This window comes from Castor canadensis, chromosome 16 (assembly GCF_047511655.1).
Source record: "Castor canadensis chromosome 16, mCasCan1.hap1v2, whole genome shotgun sequence".
NCBI classification, from domain to species: Eukaryota; Metazoa; Chordata; class Mammalia; order Rodentia; family Castoridae; genus Castor; species Castor canadensis.
The window spans coordinates 47382237-47408114 of NC_133401.1; the positions used below are offsets into that span (position 1 = coordinate 47382237).

The following is a 25878-nucleotide window of genomic DNA, read 5'->3' on the forward strand; positions in this document are numbered from 1 at the left end:
AGCAGGCAGCTATGCAAAGGGATATAGCACACAGAGAAAGGGTTTAGAGTAAGTTCTATACCTCAGCTTAGGCCATTTTTGATTAGCTGTCTCCACTTTTATGGACCTTACTGATGGGTTGTCTCTACCTGGGATCATGGTTTGAATTTCTCATGGACTGGAACATCTCTGATCAGGGCCTCCCAGAGGGCTGGATCCACTTCCCACATCCCATCTGTTCCCTGGTACATCTTTGTCTGCCATGTTTCCTAAAAATAGAAGCCTCCTCCACATATACCAAGTGCTTACTGCACACCAGACACTGTTATCTAACTTAACCTAACACACATGGTACCAGAACTGTTTTACAGATAAGATGGAGCTCATAGGTTAGTAACTCATTTAAGATCACATAACCACTAAGTTATAGCCTCAGATATAAAGGCAAAATACGCAGAATGCGAAAGTCTGTGTTAACCACTACTACTACCATTTTCACAGTGTCCATAGAGTGTTCTGTTAGATTCAAAGTCAAATGGTACTAAGTGCTGTGAGAATTCCTGCCATGAAAAATAAAACAAAATCTAACTCTGCTTAACATTTACCTAAATTTGCTCATGGGGTCCTCTTCTTTTCCCACAACCTATGAGCTCCTGAGATGAACCCTTTAGATAGGGACTACAATTACTAACCTTTAGAACTTAAGGACCCTGCCCCTCATCTTCAGAGGGTGTCTTGATGCTTCCCAGGCCAGCTTATTCTGCACACAATTCTGCCTCTCCTACCTCTCTAGTAGCTGGGACGATAGAGGCACATCACAGCACTCAGCTTAAGGATGTTTTCAGAATTCCCTATCTCCCAACAAATTTAAGGCATATAATGTATACTTCAAGAAAGAAATAAAAAACATTTGTATATCAAAGCTATTAACATAACTGATAACCTAAGAAATTTTATGAGAAAAAATAATTTACAGACTGCTTCCATATACTACAGATGTGCTTCCCTTAAAACATGGAGAGACCAGCCAGGTGTGCTGACTGTAATCCCAGCTGCTCAGGAGGCAGATATTGGGAGGACTGTAGTTCAAGGATAGCCTAGGCAAAAAGTTTGCAAGACCCCCTTTTCAACCAATGTCTGGACAGAGTGGTGCATTCCTGCATCCCAGCTACATGGGGGAACCACAAATAGGAGAACCACAGTCCAAGCCAACCAAGACTTAAAGTGAGACCCTATCCCCAAAATCACTAAATCGAAAAGGGCTGGGAGAGTGGTTTGAATGGTAGTGCACCTGCCTCGCAAGCAGGAGGCCCTGGGTTCAACCCCAATGTAGGGGATAACTTGTCTTTCCCTTCAAAGAAAGAATTATATACACAACCCAGGTAAATTCACTTTAAAATAGCTGCCAGTTAGGCTTGCTTAACTTGAGGCTTCCTGGAATGTTAAATGTTAACCTTGGTAGTTAATGGAGAAAGGCTGTGAGCCCTTTACCTCATCCATAGTCAATGGACAAAGACTGTGAACCCTGACTCCTACCAATAGAAGAATGAGCAGTGCCTGCTTGTCAGACCTATGTTGATGGCACACCCTTCTGCAGAAGTAAAACTGTGTGCCTTGCTGACTGACTCTTAAATCTTATTCATTAATCCAGAGATTTTTCCAACACCAGCACTGCCAAAAAAACAAAACAAAACATGGATAGACCATCTGAAGCATAAAGAAATCCAAATGAGGAAAAAAATAAGGTGTTACAAATTTAAAACTCTTAATAGAGGTCTAGGGTGTAGTGCAGTGGTGGTGTGTTTAGCATAGGTTAAGTCCTGGAATTCATCACATATGGAACCTACCATCAAACAATAAAATTTTAATTTATACATCACTAAGAAAATATCTTCTGTGAAACATATGGAACATTTCTACCCTATATTATAGTCCATTTAGAATCAAAATAAAAGCCTTGAAAATGCTTTTTGAGAGTCAAGGAGCTATTTCCTAGGGTGTGATAACTTGAAGATTTAGAAAAAATGCTATTTCTTGTGGCTCCAATGAAGAAACATTAATGCTCTATCTTTAGCTAAAATTATTCCAAATTTTTTTTCAATTTCAAAATGGCAAATTCCTATTCACTTCCTTCTTCCTCTTGAAAATGGCCCCAAAACAAAAATGAACAAGGAATTGAGGGAAAACCCCAACTACAATGTGGCCAAGAAAATCTATAGTGAAAACCACAGGTAAAGAACATCAGAGGACTTAGTGAAAGGAGATCAGATCCAAATGACTGCTCATGAAAATCAGGTCAATTTACCCACCCAGATGCTCAGACAGACTCAGGAACTGTAGGCACCCATGTACCACAAAGGCAGAGGTGAGTCACAGGACTGAAAATCAAGGGTGATTTGGGTGATTTAGCAGTGATAAAAACTGGGTGAAAATCCTGTCTTCCTAGAGCTTACATTTTAGAGGATGCAGACAAATGAAATTGAGAAGTCCTACAGAAAACAAAGCGGGGGCTGGAAAGTAGGGTGGGGGGGAGGTGCAAGTTACATAGAGTGGTTAGATGGATCTCATAGAAAATCTGATTTCTGGAAAGACGACCACAGTGGTGAGGGATTATGTGAATAGCAGGATGGCAGGGAGCAAGAGAAAATGGCTTACACATTTTCAGAAGGACCACCAGATTTTTCAATTGAGAATAGAAGTCACAACGCAAGGCTTGAGGTAGAAATTGTTAGTGCTTGGCCATACCTCGTTATCTTCTTCCTGGGCACTCGCCAGGTAAGAACACTCGTGCGGGTAGTAAGCATGGTGTCCTCACCAGGGGAACATGAACAGGCATGAGACATTGATTCACAACAGCTGTAAGGACTCCTCCATGCTTTTTCTGTGGTTGTCACTTTAGAAACCATGTGCTAAGGTCATGTCACAAGATGTAGGGACACTGGATCTATGAGTCACTAGGGGATAAACAGCCTTTGCTGATCCTTTGCTGATCTAGAATGAACACTGTGTCAGAAGTTCAGGTTTATTAACAGCACAACTTACCTATCTAAGGCAGGGCTGAAGAGATTCATTAGTAAGCTATGACAATGATTGGGCTAGAACACTGATGGGAGAAGTTGAGCTATGGTGATGTTCTGAAAGTAGAGCCAAGAGAGACTTGTTTGATATGGAGCAGTTAAAACTCCATCCTTCATCCTCCAGCTGCTTTCTACATCACTGAATATTTACCTTTCCCTTACCTGACTCACCCCCACTACTACTGAGGCAGGATAGGAGGGGGAAAGTTTGGGACTCATATGTGGGTTGCCCAGACCACCCTCACCTGCCTGGGAACCACCCCTTCCCTTCTCCACTCATTCATTATTGGATGGGAATCTCCTGGGTCTGCCCTTCCCATGAGTTAGTGTAGGTTTCAAAAGCACCTGAAGAAGAAAATCTTGCTCTCTTTGCTGGCAGAGTCCACCTCAACCCCACCAAGCTCCCTTTGTATTTCCCTTTTCCTAACACTTAATAAGCCCCATTTACACCCACACAGCATGCCATAGATTCTTCCCAGTGGGACAAAGAATTTGGAAGTCTTCTGATAATACTGAACCAGTGCTTTTAACATCACCAGTAACTTCCAAAGATAGGAGGTAGTTTGGGGAAATTCTTCATTCAGGGGCACTGAGTACACAGGAGAGGTCAGAAAATTACACAGGAGTTTACGTACTGAGTGATGGAGCCCCAATCTAGGGCCTCGTCCATTTCCTGAGTACTATACAAACTGAGAACTGAAGGATTTTTCATTAGAGAAAATAAATATTCCCAGAGAAAAGGCCTGCAGATCCTGACTTGTGGGAAGGATCTGACAAAGTCACCTCACCATGTTATTGTGCGGTACTGAAATCCAACAGTCTTTTAAGCCCTACTTATATACAAAGCTACTCATTTTCTCTGATGCTTCAGTCTTTGATATGGACAGTTTTTTTTTAAAGTCTATACAGAGAATGGGAAATGTTCAGCCACTTTGGAAGACAGTTTGGCGGTTTCTTACAAAACTAAACACACACTTACCATATGATCCAGCAATCCAGTCCCTTGGTATTTACCCAAATGAGCTGGGAACTTGTCCAGATGCCTGCACATGGATGTTTATAGAAGCTTTATTTATAAACGGCAAAACTTGGAAGCAGAAAGTAAATGGATAAACCTGTACCCAGACAATAGAATATTAATAACAAGAAATGACTTATCAAGCCATGTAAGACATGTAGATTACGACCTGAAGAGAAACCAATCTGCAAAGACCATGTACCATATGGCAAAAATGCCACTCTGGAGAGAGTAAAAGTATAGATAGTAAACAAAAAAATAAAAGAGCCCAGAGGACTTTAAGACCTCTCCTAAGCAGTTAAGTGAACTTGAATGAGGAACTTCTCCAGTTTTCTTCAAAAACTCTACCTCCTATCTTCTTTGGAAGTCATTGGTGGTGGTGGAAGTGAGTCAGGTGGAAGGGAATGGTGATCATTTGATAATAAAGAGCAGTGAAACTACTCTGTATAATCCTATTGTGGATAAATGACATTATATATTCATCCAAACTCACAGAATGCACACCAAGAGCAAACCCTAATGTAAACTATGGATTCTACTCAATGTAGGTCTATCCATTGGGACAAATGAACCACTTGGGGTTGGAGTGTTGACAATGGGGAGGCTATACATTCATGGAGCCACACACATGGAAATCACTACACAGCCTTCCTCTTAACTTGTTGTGAACTTAAAACTACTCTACAAAATAGTTTTTTATAGCTTAAGAAAATATCATATAAAGTATGAAAAGCAGGTTTAAATGTCATATGCACAAATATTTTAAATAAAATTTGGTAATAAATGTATCAAATTATTTAAAGATGCACTTGCTGAATGTTGGAATTAAGTCAACTTAATTCCACCCACGCACAGGAAATCAATGTGAGTCAATGCCCTGTATAGCTATCCTTATCTCAACCAGCAAAACCCCTTGTTCCTTCCTATTATTGCTTATACTCTCTCTACAACAAAATTAGAGATAAGGGCAAAATAGTTTCTGCTGGGTATTGAGAGGGGGAGCGGGAGGGGGTGGAGTGGGTGGTAAGGGAGGGGGTGGGGGCAGGGGGGAGAAATAAACCAAGCCTTGTATGCACATATGAATAATAAAAGAAAAATGAAAAAAAAAATAAAATAAAATAAAATAAAATCCATCCCCATCCCCAAAAAAAAAAAAAAAAAATTTCTTTTTTCGTTGTTTTTTCTCATATGTGGAATATAGATCTAAAACAAATGCAGCAATATTATGAAAAACGGGCCGCACTGAGGGGAGGTCACGCACAAGAGAGGGAGGGTAAAAGAAAGAAGTTAAGAAGGTGAATATGGTTGATGTACTCTCTATAAGAATGAATATAGAATTTTTAAACCTGTGGAAATCACCGTAAGTAGGGGACTAAGGTAGAAAGAAAAATAGAGATGAACCAATTCAGGTTATAATACATATATACATGGAAGTGCCACAAGGAAACTCCCTGTGTAGCTATCTTAAACAAAAAATGTTATTTTTTTTTCTTTTACAAAGTCAGGGAATAGGAGGGCAAAACAGGTCCTCCATGAGTGGGTTGGTACCAGTGGGAGAGGGGAGGAGGAAGGGAAACACTAAAGGAGGGTGAATATGGTGCAAATACTGTGTACACATGTATGTAAATGCAAAAATGAGACTTGTTTAAACTGTTCCAGGAATGGAGGGAGAGGGGATATAGGAGAATGGTATGGTGGGGGCGGTGAATTCAAGGATGAGATATTTGATGTATTGTAAGAACTTTTGTAAATGCACGATGTAACCCCAACCCAGCACAATTTTAAAAAGCATATTTTTAACAAAAAAAAAAAACCCAAACATTTGAGAATATTCCCTCAATCAAAGTTGGAAAATAATAAAGAAAAACTTAAAAGCATATGGAAATACATAAAGGAAATGCAGTGAGCAAACAAAAAATAAAATTTCAGCCAGGCATAGTGGTGAATGACTGTATTCCCAAGCCATTTGGGAGGCTGAGGCAGGAGGATAACATGAGCCTTAGGAGTTGAGGCCAGCCTGGATAATGAAGCCCAAAATTTTTTCTCAAAAAAATTGTTTTTTTCAAAGAAACAATAATTGAAACTCTTAATAGTAATAAAAATACTATATCAATAAAATAACAGCTTGCTTTCAAAATGAAGCTGTCTAGTAACTGACTAGTAGATTTCCAAAAAAGTAGTGATGTGAAATAATATAAGAAAAGTTCCCAGAAATGAAGGGAAAAATCAAATACCCAGAAATGACCCACACAAAGAAATATTATAAAATTTCAAAACAACAGAGATAGAAATAGGAGCTGAATGCTTCCATGGAAGACAAACAGGTCACATGTAAAGAAACCAAGAATCAAATTTCATCAGACTTCACACACAAGGCTGGGCATTAGAAAACAACACAACAGTGACTTGAAAAATAGGAAAATGGCTTTGAAACATTAAGTGGGAAGTTAGAATAAACTTTGGAACATGAAAAAAATTTAAATTCCACCTTCCGTGAACCTTCACTCACTGGAGAAGATACTATATTAAAATGATGACAAAAAACAACTTAAAAAAAAAACAAACCAAGATCCAGAAAGTGGGATGCAAATTAGAAGAAAGGTTAAAAGGGAACCTGCGAGGACTATATAGCAGACCCAGGAACAAACCAGTCCATATTGAAACAAGATGACAAAGAGCTCTAGCAAAGACTCCACCAAAACACAAAAGGAACATCTTTGACCCAGTGGAAGCCTTTTTGAAGGATTTCATCGAGCTTTTGGAAGGTGTAGAAACATGAAGTTTCAAAAACAATGAAGTATATGAAATAGACAATTACAAATGCCATTAAGAAGTAAAAAATATTATATAGAAAATTAGTCATAATATACTACTTGGCTAAATAATGAACAATAGTTTTATAATAATGATTTAACATTATGATATTCATAAATCATACCTAAGATTGTCAGATGAAATGAACATTGTAAAGAAGAACCAAGAGTGAAAGCCACCTACTCTGAGAAGCTGGATCGAGGTGGGGGACTGGAAGTCTATGATTTTGAATGCATCTTTGACTTTATAAACCCTGCATTTAATATTTTGGATATATACAGATAATATAACCATACTATTTTGAAGAAGTTGCAATTTTACAGTAGTTAATACTGTTCTTCAACCTTCCTAGCAAAGACAGTAGGACAGCATGGTTGCTCCGATTATCTTAAAAATCATAAGCAGGTATAATATTCCAAGGGCTATTAGCTCTATGCTTAGAAGATGCCGTCTTAGGAGATCAAGATTCAGAAGAAAAGGAAGCTGACCCCATCATACACTCTGTCAATCAGCACAAACTCAAAACTGCATTTGAACCACATGACAATATGAACACAAAGGAACTTTAGTGTCTTCCAAAATCATACATGGTTTTTAAAAAACCAGCCATTAAGTTTGTAGATAGGTTTTTTTAAAGGAATTTATGGAAAAAGGGAAGATGATTTAAAATTTAATACTTTTATTAAGTTATTTTAAAATTAGCCATAGATGATCAGACTATAGTCTACAATTTATACATGACACATTTTATTTTCCTTTTGACAGTATTCTGCAATCTTCAACATGCAGACAAGTCTAGCCAAACACGACATTACTTTTCTTAACATAGCACTGAGTAATTTCTTTTCTATTTGAAAGGGAGGATCTTAGCCAAGAGAATGTAGACTCAGAGAAGCAGCAATTCCAGTAGTCTCACAGATGATCTTAGCATGGAATGGTTGTCTGGAAACAAATCAGAAAGCTGGAAGGGAAAAGTTTCGAAGTCTTCTGGCAGTTGATTTTTATGTGTTCTGACATTTCAGAACATTCTAAATAGCCTTTTCAAAGCAGTCAGCACAACGACCAATCACCTCCCTACTTTCCCCTCAAATCCATCAAACTCTTTCCCACTGTGCCAGTTATTTTCCATTTGTACCTCAACCTCAGGACTACCAGGTCTATCTTTTCCTTCTCTGTTCCAAGATGACCCCTGCCATCTGTACACCCTTGCTGGCTGGCTTCCAGTGGGTTTGGTCAATAAACAGCGCCGGCAGATCAAGTTGAGGATGGTACATCTCTGGTGGCCTCAGCTCCTGCCAGATAACACCCTTCCTTTCTGCTCTAACCTTCACTGAGATGTAAGTCATCTTTTGAGGACATAGCCCAGGGCCAATCAGACTCTGAGCCCTGACAAATGATTTATCAGGCTCAGAGTATGTTCCATTCCCAAAGGATGATTTCAAGAAAGCAACTGTGAGCCTATAATCCTAGCTACTTGGGAGGCTAAGATCAGAAGTTTTGAGGGCAACCCAGGCAAATAGTTTGTAAGACCCCATCTCCAAAATAACCAGAGCAAAAATAGACTGCAGGCATGGCTCAAGTGGTAGAGTGCCTGCTTTACAAGAGTAATGCCCTGAGTTCAAACACCAGTCCCACCAAAAGACAGAAAAAGAAAAGTATCTGCAAATATGTGATTAGATAGTATCACAGGGCTAGCATTCAACCTTCTCTTGTTTTAATATTTCTTTAAAACAAGCATTAATAACAACTCATGACCCGCCACTGACCATGACTAATAGTGTCCTGTACTCTGAGAGGCTGAATGTGAACTGAAGGACCATTCATCTGGTCAAAATCTAACCTGCAATGAATCAGAAAAAGAAATATTGGACAAATTGATCAACTGAAATAAATTAGTGCCAAGTTAAACTTTTCTGCTGATAACTTCTGCAAGAATAAAAGCTGATAAACAAATGGTCAAAATAATTTTACATAAAACTTTAACTCCAAGTTAATATCTTTTAATAAATATTTTAATTTCCCACAACACATGTGAAAAGTCCCTAGACCTCCTTTTAACTTTTAGTTAAAAATGAAAGAAGGTCTATTGAACCATTTACATTCAACTATTCAACAGAACAGCTTTCTTACTCCTGTTAGAATGTTCTACTTAAAAATGCCTACATGACATGGGCTTATCACACAGATTGAGAGTATCTGACGTAACCACATATGTGACTTCAGTGACTTTATTGCACAGCGATCCGCTTAACACTGTGTATTTGCTTGGTTCAGTTTATGTCATAAAGTGCAAGTCATAGATGGGGAAGAAACAGATGACTAAACACAAATTCTCCATGGTGTTGTCTACTTGGGTTGGGGGCAGACATCTGATGCAGTGCTATCAGGCTGAAAAACAGATTTTTCATTTAAAAAAAACAAAAATAAACAGGTCCAAGAGTTTTGGTTATCCCATTAAAATGTCAGTAACATTCCATAAATGACTGGTGCTAACATGCATGTCTTAGTTTCTGAACATTCAACTTAAAAAAATAAGCAGTTTAAATAAAATCAAATATCTAAAAGTATAGCTTTCAAACATTTAGAAAGTGTAATTCTTCAAATTAAAAAAATTTCAACTTTTTTATAAGGGAACACACAGTCCTGATTTTTAGCTATTCTTCCTAAACAATTAAATTTGTACTTTTACTTGTTTATACTATAAATGTTTATTACCAATGAGCCATAGAAAATGTCACACAACTGAACAAGTAGCTACTCCACATTTTATAACATATTTAATGCTACTAAAATATGTTACCAACTTTCAAATTTGTAAACATAAGCCAGGAAATGTTTGATATGTAGTATCTATGCCAAAAAATAAAAATCACAATATATAATGAGAGGACAAAGGAACAAATATGACACCAATATCAATCCATCTTCACCAAGATTCCTAAAAAAAATTCTTTGATATAAACAGAAACATTTTCAAGAGTAAGAAGAGTGGAAGATAAATTCTGGAAAAAAAAATATATGAAGTGAAACGTTTCATGGGTTATCCAAGAATCTCAAGCTTCCTTTAAGAAGACATGTTTACAATGTGAGCTAAAGGAACTCTTTAAAATATCTTCACGAATACAATCTGTGGTCTCAAAAAAAAAAAGGAGTGTTCACTTTCCAAGCAATATAATCTTAATAATTACACACTTTACATAATTTTTCACTTAAATATACTATCATTTTATGGTCTTTGTCTCTTCTACCTACCTATAGCTTCATTTTCCTATTAAAAACAAATGCAAGACATACCTCTTAGGACTAACTTCTATCCACAGGCATTTAAAAAAAAAAAATCTCTTAAGACATAAACATGAAATAAAAACAAAAAACCAAACACAAAAGAGGCATAATAAATACTTTTGTATCCCACTCCCACCCCCCCAAAAAGGAATGTAAGGATCAGCAACAACAACTGACATAAATAAATTAGATTCCCTGTGCTTAAAGAGAAAGTCAAGACGATCCAGCTGCGAAGATCCCATACTAACTAGGAAAGAGTCTTCATTCTTCTCATTTGTGAAAGGCAGAATAACATGGAAGAGACAAGGCTTATTTAGGTTTTCTGTGTTTTAAGGTGAATCATACACAAAAACAAGTGTGACAGAAGACTTAAATGTTATGTAATTAGTTACAAAGGCTAATGCCAAGGCATTGTGTTGTTTACATGTTCCATCCTAGTCACATGGGATTTTTAAACTCCATATCCTCTTGATATTCCAGATACTTCGCTGTGATGGGTTCTTCAAGTTGGATTCCTCCACTGCCCATTAGGGCAAACGCTGGATACATTGTGTGTGAACAATCCACTTGGCGCTCATAAAGGCATTTCATGTGATCCATGTCATAGAAACTCACTTTGCCTTTATCATAGTCAAGGAAAATCCCTATGCTTGTTGGCATGGGGAGAACTCTGTTTTCAGGTTCGTTAGAAGTCGGTGACTTGGGTGTAAAAAATTTCTTCATGCCTATAGTAACTAATGTGAAAGGCTGTGAAGATTCGAAGCAGGCATCTTCACTTCCACTGTCATGTCCACTGTCCTGTTCATACCTAAAACAACACACAACACATTATCTATATCTTCATCCATAGCCTTCCACTCCCTTCCAAAAATTTCCACAAGATGGTATACACTGATCTAAAGTTACACAAAAAGCTTTCTTCCTCTTGAAACAATCCATTAAAAGCACAAAGGTTACAAATTGCCATTTGGAATTATATCACATATCCAGCCTAAACTCCCTCTCATTAAATATCATTCACTTTCACCCAGTGAGAACAAAAATAAAGAAGGGAAGAGGGGAATGAAGAGACTGGCTTAAAGATTAAATATTTATGGCACACAATCATATAAAAGAAAATACAAGACAAGATCTATGCCCAAATCTAAGCAATTCCCAGGCTAAGACAAGTTAGTGGACACAGCAAAATAACACAGAAGGTTTTCCTTCAGAGAACTCTTATTCCCTGGTTGGGATTTCTACATCAAGAAGAGATCACAAAGTTTTTATTCTTTGTATTATAAAACAATAAAAGCTCATAGAAAATTCTGATACATGATCCTTCCATTTTGTTCCTATGCATCGATTGCTTTTTATATATTTGGGATCACACTGCATCAATTTAAAGCAGGTTCTTTTGTTTCTAGTATTTCTCATTATAAACTGTTAAACATGAATCCCAATATTCTACACCAAGTGGACATGCCACTATGTTTAATTATGATAATATCCAGTGTATGTGAATACCTCATCTCAGTGCAAAAAAAGTGTTCCCTATCATTGAGATTAATCTGGGATGTTGTTCACGTAATTATTTGCCTAGGTTAGTTCACCTTATCTCATTTAAAAGAAACTAAAACTGTACAATCTCTATCATTCTTAACACTAGGGAAACATGTCTAAGATGATCTACTTTTGTAAAGGATTAAGAGAAGGTTTAAAGAAATTGCCCCATAACAAAAGGACAACTTGATATCAGTTGTGAAGTTTGGTGATTAGAGGTATTTCACTATATATGTGGATAATTTTTAGAAAATTTAGGTACTGTGTAAGAGACTTTGAAAATTTAAAACTATGAAACTTATATCATAATCATCTGGTACCCAAAACAGACTTTGTTCCTCAAGGCATCAAAAATTAACTGTAAATTTCATTATTCAATGTATGAACTGAATAATAATGTATGAATTGTGGTAAAGCCAGCCACATAATCAGAGTCAAAATACCTGAACCTAAGAAATGTACATACCAAATGTAATAAACAGATCCAAGTCTATTTTCAGGATTATCATGCTACCTGTGGGTGTTTATTTGTGAAATAATTATCAGGTTCTACCTCAATGTACCTTGGACTCACTGCATCCCGGGGAGAGTGGAGCCATTCTTGTAGTTTATCACTGGAGGCAACTCCCACTTTGACCAGGTATGAATACGGCTCCACACGGAAGGCCCAAAAGTGCTTCCCTTTTGTTATTCCAGCATCTCCGATGATGTAGTCCAAGCTGGTGTAATAACCCACTTGGATCCGGTCCGCAGCAAGAAGAGTATTAAATCCAGCTCTACTCTCTACCCGGTCTCTTTTCAAGTTCAGCAAGAGGCGTTCGTTATTATAGCCACATTTTTCATCAAAGAGGAAGCTGAAAACTAAATAGAGCTTAAGATCAGTCTGAAAATCATCTCTCAGCAATTCTATAACTTAAGACCAAATGTGATTAAGTCCCTCAGATAAAAATTAATGAAGAGAAACTAGAAGGTATCATACAAACCCAGAAAACTTAGCAGTAACTTCCAGTATATTCTTTATACCTGAAAATCTTCAGAAATCTCAAAACCAGAAGAAAATATTTTAAAAGTAAACATTTATAAATGCACTTCTTTGGCATAGAGATATCAAATCAATTGTAGATATTTGAACTTATTTAATCATTCTTTGTCCTTAAAATACAAAGGACTACATTTTCATAAATGTGTATTACAAATTTTATAAATTTGGACAATTTTAGCTATTTTTAAAGGCCTTTTCCTTATCAACCAATATGGCAGACATAACATTAGTGTTCTTAGAAAAAAAAAACCAAAAATACAGCTTTCAGTTCAAAGAAGCCTAGGTTTGCATCTCTCCTCAGACTTAGCTAGACTTTGATTTAAACTTTCACTTCCTCATTTACAGGAATGGAGGAACTCAACTCCAAGAAGCATGCAGAAACAACACATATCCACAACCCATGAATGCACAGAAGGAAATTCCAATACATAAATGGCACTAGACGGAAGCCAAATGCAAAGGACAAATGTCATACAACCCTACTTAAATGAGGCAAGTTCACAGACAGAATGGAGAGCAGAGGGTACCTGTCTCTGTGGGGAGAGGGAAGAGGGAATTAGTCTCACGATTAAATTAATACTTAATCATCTCAGTTTGGGATGATGGAAACATTCTGGAGATGTGAGTGATGATGGTTGCACAGTATTGTAATTGTAGTCAATGTCATCAAAGTGTATGTTAGAATGATAAACTTCATCTATATTATACCATAACTTAAAAAAATGGCCACTAGCAAACTAAAGCCATCCCCCATGTGTAAGCAGACCATTCTTCCTGGTGAGACCTAGCATCCTGGTGTAATTATTCCTATTTCTTTCAATCTCCAAACTCCCCTAGTTTGTCCAATAAATTTAAAGTGTCCCCCAATTCAGATGCTTTCTCTCAGAAAAAAAGGAAGACAACCCCTGAAATTTCCCTTCCTCTTCCCCCAACAACTGTTACTGAAAACAGCAGCTAGGTTCAGAATCCTTTTTCTTCTACTTTCGGTCAGAGACTAGAAAAGAAAGCAGAAATAGCACAAACCATAAAATTTCTACAGCATACTTGCAAATTCACTCCAATACTCTACCAGATTTTATTAAAGTTCAAGAAAAGTAATTTTAGTCTACTCTATATATCTGTCATCTGATTTGTTAGGCCATGATGTGCCCAAAAAACAGAGGGTAATATATATATATACTGATATTCTATTTTGTACAAAAAAAAGGAAGGAAGGAGAAAACACAAGAAACGTGGGTACATATGCCACTAAAAATGGGCAAGGGACAGTGGTTCTCAAAACCAACTGAAGATATCCCTCAGGGAGAGACTGAAGGGGCCAAATGCTTTCCTGCCAACCAGACTGAGCACAGCTTTGGGTTAAATGTCACCCTCATCCACAGAGACATTGTAGTGCACATCAACTAACCTGTCTCATCCTCATTCTACAAAAGTCTTCAGTCTGCAAGTAGCATCAGTGGATTTTAACTTGGAAGGGGGAAGGAGGGTAGCCAGGTACAAAGAGTTTCTAGTGTGGGAGAAAAAGTTATCCAGGTGGCTATGGCTCTATCACAGGCTGCCCTCCTCCCCCTGGGCTGAGATCACACAGTTAGACAACCTAGACAAGTCAGGATCAGGTTACATCAAGGTTAAATTTCAGGACATTATACTAATAAACTTTTAAATGTCTAGCTATACCCTATGTTTTAGATATTTCTAAAACTGACCAAACAATATTCTATTTTAAACTTTACAGGTAGCATTAATGTAATTTTAATCCTAATTTAGCCCTGCTTACTCAAATACCTTTCCTGTTTTACTCTGACTGACAATAGTCTAATCCTGTTTTCAGCCTAGAAGGTGAAATTCAAGTGTTCAGTTCAATTTCTGTATCCCAGCTAGGTATGTAATCTACTTGTCTGGGGTCTTTTAAAACCAAGAGCTGGTCTCCAACATGGAGACATTGATGGTTTACATGGTCAAGTCTCTTGCTACTCTGTGCATCTTTAATTCCAGTGTTCCCAGTACCTGGAGCTGGAGGAGTGTGGAGTGTGAGCTCTCTGCTGCAGGGACTACAGATGGAGCCCTTGTAGGCTCTCACTCTGAAAGCATAGTGAGAGTTGCTTTCAAGGTTGGAGACAACTTTACTTGTGCCAGAGACTTCCACCTCATTCCACGGCACCATTTCTTCATCTCTGTTGATCTTCCGATATTCAAGAACATAACTATCAGCTTTATCCTTTTCCGAATGGTGCCAAGTTATCAAGGCATTGTTATAAATTTTGCTCTGTTCCTCATTGATCTCAGGCACATCTACGCCTGAAAGAATTAGGAAACAGAAAACAATGTTAAGATACTGATATTTCAAAACTTGTACCTTTCCTCAGTACATAATGATGCACTGACAATGACTTCTATACTGTCCATGAATTTTCTAGATTTACAATACTATGCATAACAAAAGAGCAAATATAACATTAATTTGTGATCATAACTGAAAAAAAGATAAAAAATAAGATAAAAATTGAGGCTTAATGACAGCTTTAAGAATCATCATTATTCTGAAATACGGTAAGTAACATTTTTGAACCATATACCTTTCACAAACCTAATAACAGAACTGGATTTGAAATTTTTCACCCACATGCTCCCATAAACAAATTATTATTTTAATATTTTAAAATCTATGTTTGGTGACGACTTGAAACTCTCAATGAACTTCACATAATTTCCTTTCATATTTTCTTCTGTAGAATTGCAAAGCCATATAGTTTTTCTTAGTATAAACACAATACATATTTTTGTTAAGAAAACCAGAAACTAAAGAATACATTTAAAAAATAAGATAATTCAATGATAATCACAGTAACAATTTTACATAGATCCTGCCAGTGTTTTTCCCCCAAAGACATTCCACTGAATGGGTATATCAATATTGACCTATTTTGTGGAAAAAGGGTTCTAGTATGTCACTGAAGATACAGTGGTTAACGTATCACAGCTAGTGGGTCTTGGGGAAAGGTGGCAGGCACCATGTCCAGCCTCAATGTTGGCAAGAAAAAGCCCCTGAAACAGCCCAAGAAGCAGGCCAAGGAGATGGATGAGGGAGACAAGGTTTTCAAGCAGAAACTGTTGGCAATAATGGCACCGATAGGTTTCAGTTCTTACTGCACCCTTAAGCTTCTGTTTTCCAGGGTCACAGTCCTGCCTCCCAGGGTCACAGTCCTGCCTCAAGCCTAGCTTGAATCCTCCTTCTGCCCCAACCTCCAATCAGCATGAACCATAAGATCCTAACCAATCAGATCATCCTCAGTCTTTCTGAGGGGTGTTTAAGCCCCTGCCCTTCCCCCCACCCCCCTCCTCTCTCTCCTCTCTCCCTCTCCCACCCGGCAATAAAGAATCTCTTGGCCAGATCACTCCTCTCCACGTGGTCACTTTTGGGGCCTATATTTCCTTACAGAAACAAAAAGAGAAGCAGAAGAAACTTAAGGAGCTAAAAGTGAAGGTCATGGGGAACAGCCCCCTGGCCACAGGTGGAATTAAGAAATCAAGCAAAAAAATCTGCATCTTTTGCCTGAGATGATAGTGACCCTGATTCCATTCCGATTTATACATCTGGATTCTCTGCAATAACCCCTCTTGCCATCAATAGCTGGAATGAAGTGTTGTACATTTAAGAAAAAGCAACTTTTGTAGAAAAAAAAAATCATCATATAGTGGCTTGTGTCTAGTTTGTCAGCCATCTGTACCTCAGCTGTGAATTTAAATTAAACCTGTCCTGGAACCCTGCCAAACTCTGTTCTTTGGTCTTTGTTGTACTCTGAATTTGTAGTACCTTGAATTAAACCAACTTATTTGAAAAAATAAAATAAAATATCACAGTTAAATCTTTGTGCATATGCATAATCCTCTCTATAGACTAGATTTCTAAGCTTAGATCATGTGTAATAAGCTATAAAAATTACACGTGCGTGAATACATAAACACACCATTTATATCAAATCACAAAGGAGGGCCTGAAATGAAAAAGAGAGGTTCCCCCTTCTCCCTATCCCCTGATCTGTATTAGCAGTGCATAATTAGTCTGTGTACAGTATATTTATACACCTGAATATTAAACAGCTATAATGAGATCTGGAAAGTCATCCAAAATAAATTTTTAAGTTAAGAAAAGGAACAATTTACAGAACAACATGAATAGTGTTACGCCCTACCCCAAACCCTTTTCTTTTCTTGAAGCAGCTTAGCAAAAAATGCGCATGTAGGAAAAACTGAAGGGAACGCCCAGCAGCAGGAAGCTGGGTAACTCCTCCTCCTTCTCACCCACCCACCTTAGTGGTCCTCTGCCCAAACTCAGAAACCCAAGATTACCGACACTCACCCTCACCCCTCCAGAGACAGTTTGGGGATCAACAAGGGAGGGAGGACCTTGGCCTCACAGGTAAGCTAACATATACCCAAAAAGCAGTGGAGGTAAATGGTTTGGAAATGGGGACTACAGTGTATGAGTAGAATCAGCATGTGAAATAGTAATAAATATCTATCAGGTACAGATTTAAAAAGAAAAGCGGTCACAGTAATCCTTCATGGATTTTTAATTTTAATAAGACAAATTTCCTCTAGCTGAATGTGCCAGTCCACAGATCTGCACCTTACAGTGATTGGACTAGACCTTTCTAAGAACTGTGATGATTTATCATTACCAGAAGAGGAACCTGAGGGAGACCAAGGAGATGACATGTGAGAAGGAAAACAGGAAGAGAGGGAGGAGCAAAACACACAAACAGAAGCCAGTGTTACAGGCAGAATTATGGACTTGTGTTCCCTCTCAGAGGAAAAAAAATATGTGTATGTTGAACTCCTAAAACCTCCAGAATGTGACCATAATCCTTAGAATGGGAGTTTTGTTTGGGGACAGGGTCTTTAAAGAGGAAATTAAATGAAAATGAGGTCATTGCAAAGGGCCCAAAGCCAGTATGACGGATGTCGTTCTAAGAAGAGACCAGGACACAGATGTGTACAGGGGGAAGATGGTGTGGAGACACAGGGAGAAGAATGAGGCCATCTATAGGCCAAGGAGAGAGGCCTCAGAGAAGCCAACACTGTGATCATAGACTTCTGCCCACCAGAAACATGAGAAAAGTTCCATCATTCAAGCCATTCACTTTGCAATCCCTGGTTATGGTAGCCCTGGCAAACTAACAGAGCAACTAGTCAACACCTAAACACCTGCAGTCAATTTTAGCCTTTGGAGTCTATTTCTAGGTTTCTAGAGAAACTCACACACACATGTACAAAGAGACATGGCAAAGGTGTTCAACACAGCATGCTTATAGATAAGAGGAAAAACAGAAGCAAATGGTCTCTCAGTATGGAAGTGGTTTATTTACCTATGAAATACTATAAACAGTTAAAATATAGAAATATAGCTTTAAAACAATTTCATGTATTAATATCTAAATATATTTTTAAAAAGCAATTTATAAAAAAAAGGATACATACAATGTGATATCATTTATGCAATGTTTGAAACACATAAGCCAATAGGATTTCATGTTAAGAATAAAAACCCTGTCATAAAAACATACAATGTCAGCATATTATAACCCTGGGCAGCTATGATGCTACTTCCTAATGTCAGAAGATTTTGCTATCCAGTGTAAATTCAGACTGAAAGGATGTGGTTTGGCCTTCACCGAGACTTACCACTGGAGAAAAAGGACAACTCCCCAAGGAGCTCCGTTTGTTTAGATGTATTCACAACATAGTCTTCGAAAGAAGTCTGAGCAGCTGGTCGAAAGCTCTTCAATGATTCTGTAGCTTTCTGTATTCTGTAGAAAGACATGTTTTATATAAAAACGATTCTTGAAAAGGCAAATCCAAAGAAAACTTCCACTTCCCTCAACATTCAAGAATGAAGCAAGGCCTACTTCTTATGAATGCAGCATCATGAGTCACTCAGAACTGATGCTGAAATGTGCGTGGTGCTGCTGAAGGACATTCTCACACATCCTCCCCAGTGAAAAGTGAAAAACAATACCTGAGATGGAGCTGCTTTGCCGTCTGGACAAAGCACGACTGGTCCGTCTCCTTTAGCACCTCCTGGGCATACCCCACAAGCCCATTGTTCTCCAAGAGACCCTGATACTCCTCCACTTGAGTCTGGAATTTGTCTAGTCGCAGTTTCTTAGATGCATCTATGGCCTTCAGAACAGATGACTTCCTCTCTTCAAGGACTTCAAAGAGCTTTTCAAAGTGTGAGATGGCTTCTTCTTTAGCTCTCTCTCCGTTGCACTATTGTGAAACAGACAGGAATTACTTCATCCTCAACCCAAATGCCTCTTCACAAAGTTCTAAGAATTGTACTCATTGTATGATGGTGAAATTATCAAAAGCCAACAAAACAAACCCAGATACTGCAAAGAAAAAGTGTTCTATCTGACTCTGAAATTTTCAAAAAGAGTAGTTTGCCATCAAATACACTTAGCAAAGAACCACTGTTGTTTGAACTGCTTTGTAATTCATCATGTCTACTTCCTTAAGCTTCTCCTTCCCAAAGTCCAGCAACAGACAATCTATTCAATTAAATAAGCAAGAAATTTTCAGTTATGTATAAAGGAAATTGAAGCAGAAATGAACTGCTTGAATCACAAGCATAGAACAACACAATTCTGAAGTTTGGGATTCATGTCAAATTCAGGAATTTTTTTTAGCCCTTTTAATGCTATCCCAATTTTTTTCCAAAGTTAAATCATAGCCACAAATAAATAAAAATAAAAATGACACTCTTTACTAAGATATAAAAAAAGAAGTCTCCTTTTTAAATTATTTTAATTATAATTAAATCATGACTGGGCTGTGTGACTCAGGTAAATTATTTAACTTCTCTATGGGGGAATTTTCTCTTGCAAAAACTTTGGATTGGGCCTGGGGTATAGCTTCGTGGTAACTTAGTATGAACAAGGCCCTGGGTTCAATTCCCACCACCTCTCCCCACCAAAAAAGAAACAAACAAACAAAAATCTTGTGGATAGTGAGGCACCAGTGGCTCACGTCTGTAATCCTAGCTATTTGGAAGGCAGAGATCAGGAGAATTACAGATCAAAGACAGCCTAGGCAAATAGTTTGCCAGACCCTTTCTCGAAAACACCCAAAACAAAAAAAGGCTGATGGAGTGGTTCAAATGGTAGAGCGCCTGCCTAGCAATTGTGAGGCCCTGAGTTCCACCAAAAAACAAAACAAAACAAAAAAACCTTGTGCACAAGAGAAACTAAGTTTTTAGGAAGAATACAAAACATTATTTATATAAAATGCACATCACAAAATCACATACTAAACATTTCTATCATCTCATACAGTTATTTCTCTACTTTGTCATAGCAATCCTATCTATAGTGTTCACTAAACATTTTAATTTGTGTTTTATTTTGGAGGGGTGGATTGTTTGTTTTGAGGCAGGGTCTCTGGCCTCACTCCTGATCCTTCTGCCTCAGCCTCCTGAATGCTGGGATAAGGCGAGTACCACTTTGCCTGGTCCAGACATTTTGAATTCCTGTAAAATCAGAGCTAATGTAATTTCAAAAACAAGATCAACAGAGGACTCAAAAGCACTTATCATATTAGACCCAACAGAAAAAAACCTTCAAGAACATTCTTAAACGCTAACAATATATGGCAGAAGTACACTGTGCATTTTGCAATGGCCTTTGGCCAACACTTACAGTGAAAGGAATCTTTTTTTCTCCAGATTCCCTTCTCTGTTTCTATCTTCAGCAGTCATACTTTTAAAGAAGAGAAAGGACAGAGAACAGTGACATGTGGACAGTTTTTCAATGACATATTGTAACATTAAGCTCACAAATATCATTACACAGATTTTTAAAATTCCAGCTAAATATGACTGCAGACACAAAGAGTGTCACCCTCATCTCTGAGTAAAAATAAAGAATGGAGGGTTCGGTGGCTCACAACTGTAATCCCAGATTCCTGGGAGATGGAGAACTTGAGGATGATGGTTCAAGGCCAGCCTGTGCAAAAAGTTATCAAGACCTTATCTCAATAAACAAGCTGGGTGTGATGGTGTGCACCTGTCATCCCAGCTACATAGGAAGTCATCGGTGTCTAAGGCTGGACTAGGCAAAATTACAAGACACCATCTGAGAAACAACTGAAGCAAAAAAAAGGATTGAGGACATGGCTCAAGAGGCAAAGTGTCTCCCTAGCATGAACAGGCCCTGAATTCAAACCCCAGGATAACAAGAAAAAAATCAAGAATGGAAACAAATTCTCCAGTGTACAAGATTCTCACTATCAGCCTACAAGTGCAGCTCAAGTCAAAACTACAAAAATGTTCAATTATTTCCTCCAGAATCTCAGGAAATCAGTGGCTAAACAAACACTTAATCCCTGGGTTCCTCATTTCAACCTACTGGATGATAAACCCAAAACTAATGCCGATTTTTCCTAATTTCCTCATTTCAGCATGACTGGGAGAAATTACAGGGTAAAGACAAGCCTAAAATGACCAAAGATACAATCCCTGGAGAGACCCAGCCAGGTGCTAACTCGGTCTGTGTTGGGAAACTACTAGACCAAACAGAGTTTGTCACTCAGAAAAAAATATGGAAACAGAAATCCCATTTTAAATTACATGGAAAAACAAAGGAGTACTTTTTATGGTGGTACATGGGAACATCAGGAAAACAAGATTAAAAACATAATCAATGCTGGTAATTCAAAGGATTATTTTTGGGAGGCTCTACAACTGAGCCATATCGCCAGACTCACATCATTTCTCAAAAATTTCACTCCATTTTGAGAGGGGGAAAAAAAATCTTCCAAGATGTAACCTACTAGTCAGGATAGTTTCATATTTAAACACAACTTTTAAAGTGACTGGGAGTAATGGTTCTTAAGTTTGTTTCAAAAAGAGAAGAGAAACAGGTATACATCCAAGCCAGCAGAAAATATTTGGAATTCTAAAATAACCCAGTTCTATCCTCTCTGGCTATATTTTAATTTTTTATTACTTTTTTCTATTTATTTTGAAGCATAACATACAAATAGGACAGTGTACCTGAGTGTGAAAATGGATCAATCTTTATGACCACACACGCAGCCAGCAGTGAGTGCATCCCAGTTAGGTGAAAGACGATGTCTGGTACCCAGAGGCCACTCTGATGACCTGTGTGGGCACTAATACTCCCTTCTCAACTACCTTGAATTCTAAAAGCACAATCTGGTGTCCCCATCAGGGCCACTTCTTGCAAGCACCATCACACAATGTACACTCCTGTGTATCCAGCATCTTCCTCACCATGATTACAAGGCTGGTCCTCACTGCTGGGCAGTGTGTGAGTTGCAGCTCACACATCCTCACTGCTATCTGGAGTCCACTGTTGATAGGCCTTTGTTCCACTTGTGGCTACCACAGACAAAGCGGCCATGGACACTCCTCCATATCTTTTTGTAAATAAATGTAGAGCACATACTCAGGAAAACCAAAAATTTTAAATAAACTTGGTCCTATCCAAAGGCAATCTGGATTTGTGGGGGATTTTCGTCTTAGTTCTGGTTTATTTGGTGGTATGGGGTTTGAACTCAGGGCCTCATGCTTGACGGGCAAGCATTCTACCACTTGAGCCACAACTCCAGTCCTTTTTGTTTTTGTTACTTTTTAAATAAGGTCTTGCTTTTCTGCCTAAACCTGCCTGGATATCAGTCCTCCTATTCACTCCTCCCATGTGGCTGTAATGGCTGTAATGACAGGCTCACGACACCACACCCAGTTTTATTACTTGAGAAGGGAGTCTCACACACTTTTTGTACTGGCTAAATTTCTACCTCCCAAGTAGTTAGGATTACAGCTACCACACCCAGCTTCTGTGAATTTTTTTAAAAATTCGTGTAATTGAGTAAGCTATGATTTCCCTTCTATTACTACTTCTAAGACCTTGCTTCTTGCCACATGAAGAGCTAGTCACACTCTCCTTAGTATCCCAGTATCATTTAATCACTACTCCATCACAGTGCCGATCACAAATCATTAATTTAGTGTTTACATTTTTTTCCCTAGACCCAGAAAAGCAGGGCTGAGATTTAACTGAACTTTGTTTTTCCACCTCATAGAACATCCTCAGCATTTTGTGAACATTGTAAGTGAATGTCTAAACAAAAATACGCACACCAGCTTCTCACTTACCTCTGTTTCTTTCATTAACAAGTTGAGTTCAGAAATTTGACTCTTCACCTGGCTTTCCTTACCAATAAGGAAGTCAATGTCCTTTGAAAGCTTTTCCTGTTGAAACATTCATAACACAAATGAACAAAAATATATAGGGTTTAACAAAGGCTTTGCAGAATTTTTTAAAAATTACACAGGACCCATCCTTTCTGATGAATAGATGGTAAAACCAGCTATGGTGATTATTCTCATTAACACATGGCAAATGGTTACTGTCTTCAGCATAGAGGCCCCAGGATATGTGGAAGATTAAAAGTAGGCTGGGAAAAAAGAGGAAGGCAGTGACTTAGTTCAATCAAAAAGTCTAAATACACAAACAGTACACCTCTGTTTTTCATTTTTACTCCAGAACTCTCCCTCTTACTGCCTGTAAGCAAGTGAAAGGCAGCAAGCAATTCAAACAGCACTGTTTCCATCTGATTTTATAATTTACTTACACAAACACAAGAAAAACAACAAGGACCAGTCCAAAATAATCTTAGCCTGTCCCAGCCAAGAATATAAATACACATTTATAAAAGTAGGCAATTTCCAGAGTTTACTGAATTACGTTTTTCTAAGGTGGTCATTTTGAATTTGTAAAATTTGCAATAGACATTACCTTAAAGGTTTTGGTGACATTCCTAGTCTAGCCTAGAAATACGCTATAATATTTCTAAAGTATATTGTAAAAAACAAAAGGCCTAAAAGTAGCATGGGGTAAAAGTTATAATAGACTGATGTATTCAGAGTTAGATAAGGGTGACAGCAACCGGGAAGCACCTCCAAACTGTAGCCCTGACAGGAAGGGAGCATTTCAGGCTCCCGGCCATTGCTGAAGATCTGAAATGGAAAGGGTGGGCAAGAGGGCTGGTAGAGTGCCTTAAATGGTAGAGTGCCTGCCTAGCAAGTGCAAGTTCAGTACTGCCAAACAAACAAACAAACAAAAAAAAGAGGGCAAGGCAAAAAGAAAACAGCTGAGTGTTTAGGAATTAAGAAGCAAGTCTCCCACTATACCACTTTCCATCTAACTTATACACACCACAGGGGAAGAGGATGTGTACAAAAAAGAGAAGTGACAGACTGCAGAACCCCAGTCTTTTCAGAAGAACACCGAGCAATCAGTGTGAGCTTACTGGAGAGACAGAGGAAGGACCTGGGAGGGAAAGGAACAACATTTCCAGGCACAGAAGACAAGTGGGACCAAGAAAGAAATTATAGGATGGTAAGGATAAGAGACATTTAACAGATGAAGAAAGCAACGCTCAGAGAGTAGAAATACCACATAGTCAACTAGAAGCCTACTCACTGCACAGGACACTAACCACCATTCCACAGGCAGAGGTGTTTCTTCAGCACCAAGCTGCAAGTCAAACAACAGTTCTAACACTGACCCTGACGGGCCCATGCTGGACCAGAAGAACTAGCTGCAGGTGCTGGTGTTTTTTCTTAGTTACAGTCACAAGGGGCTGAATTTGGCCATTTAAACAGAAGGAAAGGACTGGAGGCATGGTTTAAGTGATGGAGTGCTTGCCTAGTAAGCTCCGGGTTTAGTAATACCCAGTACCACAATAATAACAACAACAATAATAATAAATAGATTGAAGTAAGGCTTAGTACTAAGACAGCTAAATTACAAGAAGACAAAGATAAGTTGATGGGCCCAAGGAGGTAAGAACAAGAGAGTAGATGACAAAGTTCAGAAACATAGTCTAAGAGCACTCATTGGGTTTTAAATGCTCAAAGTCACTGTACCTTTTATCTGAGAAAGCTCTAGACTTTCTAAGGCCCTCAAAACTAGGTAGTCTGTTTTAAATGACAGGTAGATTTCTTACAACCAAGAATCAGTATGTCCGTTTATAGTCATAGGCCTCAAAAAGGTACAAGTAGGTCCTGACAATACAGGTAAAATGTGCGAGAGGCTCCTGCCTACAGGCAGTTCACCTGCCGGGAAGCAGGGATGAGTAATTCAGGATGCCAGTTCTCCAGACTCCAAACTGCTCAGAAGCTTTCCTCCAGAAAAGGCTCTCAAACAGTGCAGTGGATCTGAGTCTCCAGAAGGCTAAAAGAGCACAGAGGCCAGGGCCCTTCAGGGCATCCAAAGTGCTCAGTGTGGCTAATCCCACCAGAATTTGAGAGCCACTGCTTCCCCCTCTTTAATCACGTCCTTGATCAAAGGTACCAAAGAAACTTATCACAATCTACAAAACAAGGGAAGAAGGAAGTGAGAAAGCCATTCAACACACTGAATATCCTCTAGATGAGCAGGCTAGGAGAATAAACAATGACTAGTATGGTCCCCGCCCTCACAGGGGACAACTTGAATGGTAATGTAAGCTTTCTTCTATCTCTGAAAACGTTCAGAATAAAATCTTGGGAAGAAAGGGGGTATAATAACACATTCTGTACAAGTATACTCTTACTTGGAATAAATGTTTGACAATGGTATGAACTTAAGCCATTGTGTTGGGAAACCACTATACTTCTAGCACAATAGCAAGGAGCGCCCAATTACTTCAGCAAATACAACACTGATCACCATGAAGTTCACAAACACAGTGGAAATCATACCTTCAAATGCGGTATTAATTACATCCTTGTACTCAGAACTATTGTAGGAATGTTTATATCTTCTACTTTTTGACGCCCTCATTAACAACGTGTCTAAAATCAAAGCCCTCATTTCCATAACAGATAACAGTATTGGAGCAAGATTCCTAATTCCTCCTCCTAGAAATTTATGATATAGTCACTGGAAACAAAACTAACAAAAATTCCTCAGCAAACATTCTTCCATGAGATGTCCACTAACCATTACGGAAACAGAGAAGACAAAGTAAAGAATGAGCCAGCAACCAACTCTCCTTGAGGAGAAAGCTGTGCAGTTGTGTGAGTTGAGAAAATCCTAGGAAGCATTCCC

General features: G+C 38.3%; 2 protein-coding genes across 4 annotated transcripts in view; one reads left to right on the forward strand and one right to left on the reverse strand.

The window, feature by feature from the left end:
- Nucleotides 1-9648: 9648 nt before the first annotated feature.
- Trim36 (tripartite motif containing 36) overlaps nucleotides 9649-25878 on the reverse strand; it is a 39325-nt gene continuing 23095 nt past the window's right edge. For all 3 annotated transcript variants that reach the window (XM_074056977.1, XM_020180841.2, XM_074056978.1), the window contains 6 exons: nucleotides 22938-23033; nucleotides 18777-19030; nucleotides 18443-18567; nucleotides 14765-15055; nucleotides 12279-12576; nucleotides 9649-10981 (listed from right to left, as the gene is read on the reverse strand). In XM_074056977.1, the coding sequence (XP_073913078.1) occupies nucleotides 10612-10981; nucleotides 12279-12576; nucleotides 14765-15055; nucleotides 18443-18567; nucleotides 18777-19030; nucleotides 22938-23033 (1434 nt within the window). In that variant the 3' untranslated portion in view covers nucleotides 9649-10611. The remainder of the gene's footprint in view (nucleotides 10982-12278; nucleotides 12577-14764; nucleotides 15056-18442; nucleotides 18568-18776; nucleotides 19031-22937; nucleotides 23034-25878) is intronic.
- On the forward strand, nucleotides 15770-16319 carry LOC141418177 (translation machinery-associated protein 7-like). The gene is made up of 2 exons (XM_074058613.1): nucleotides 15770-15871; nucleotides 16197-16319. Exons 1-2 carry the CDS (start codon nucleotides 15770-15772, stop codon nucleotides 16317-16319), a joined length of 225 nt encoding a protein of 74 aa, XP_073914714.1.

Excerpts from the sequence above, each read along its gene's own strand:
- LOC141418177 (XM_074058613.1), top strand. The coding sequence starts at position 15,770 with ATGTCCAGCCTCAATGTTGGCAAGAAAAAGCCCCTGAAACAGCCCAAG. Across the intron at positions 15,872-16,196 it reads TTTTCAAGCAGAAACTGTTG|AAACAAAAAGAGAAGCAGAA; the intron begins GCAATAATGGCA and ends ATTTCCTTACAG.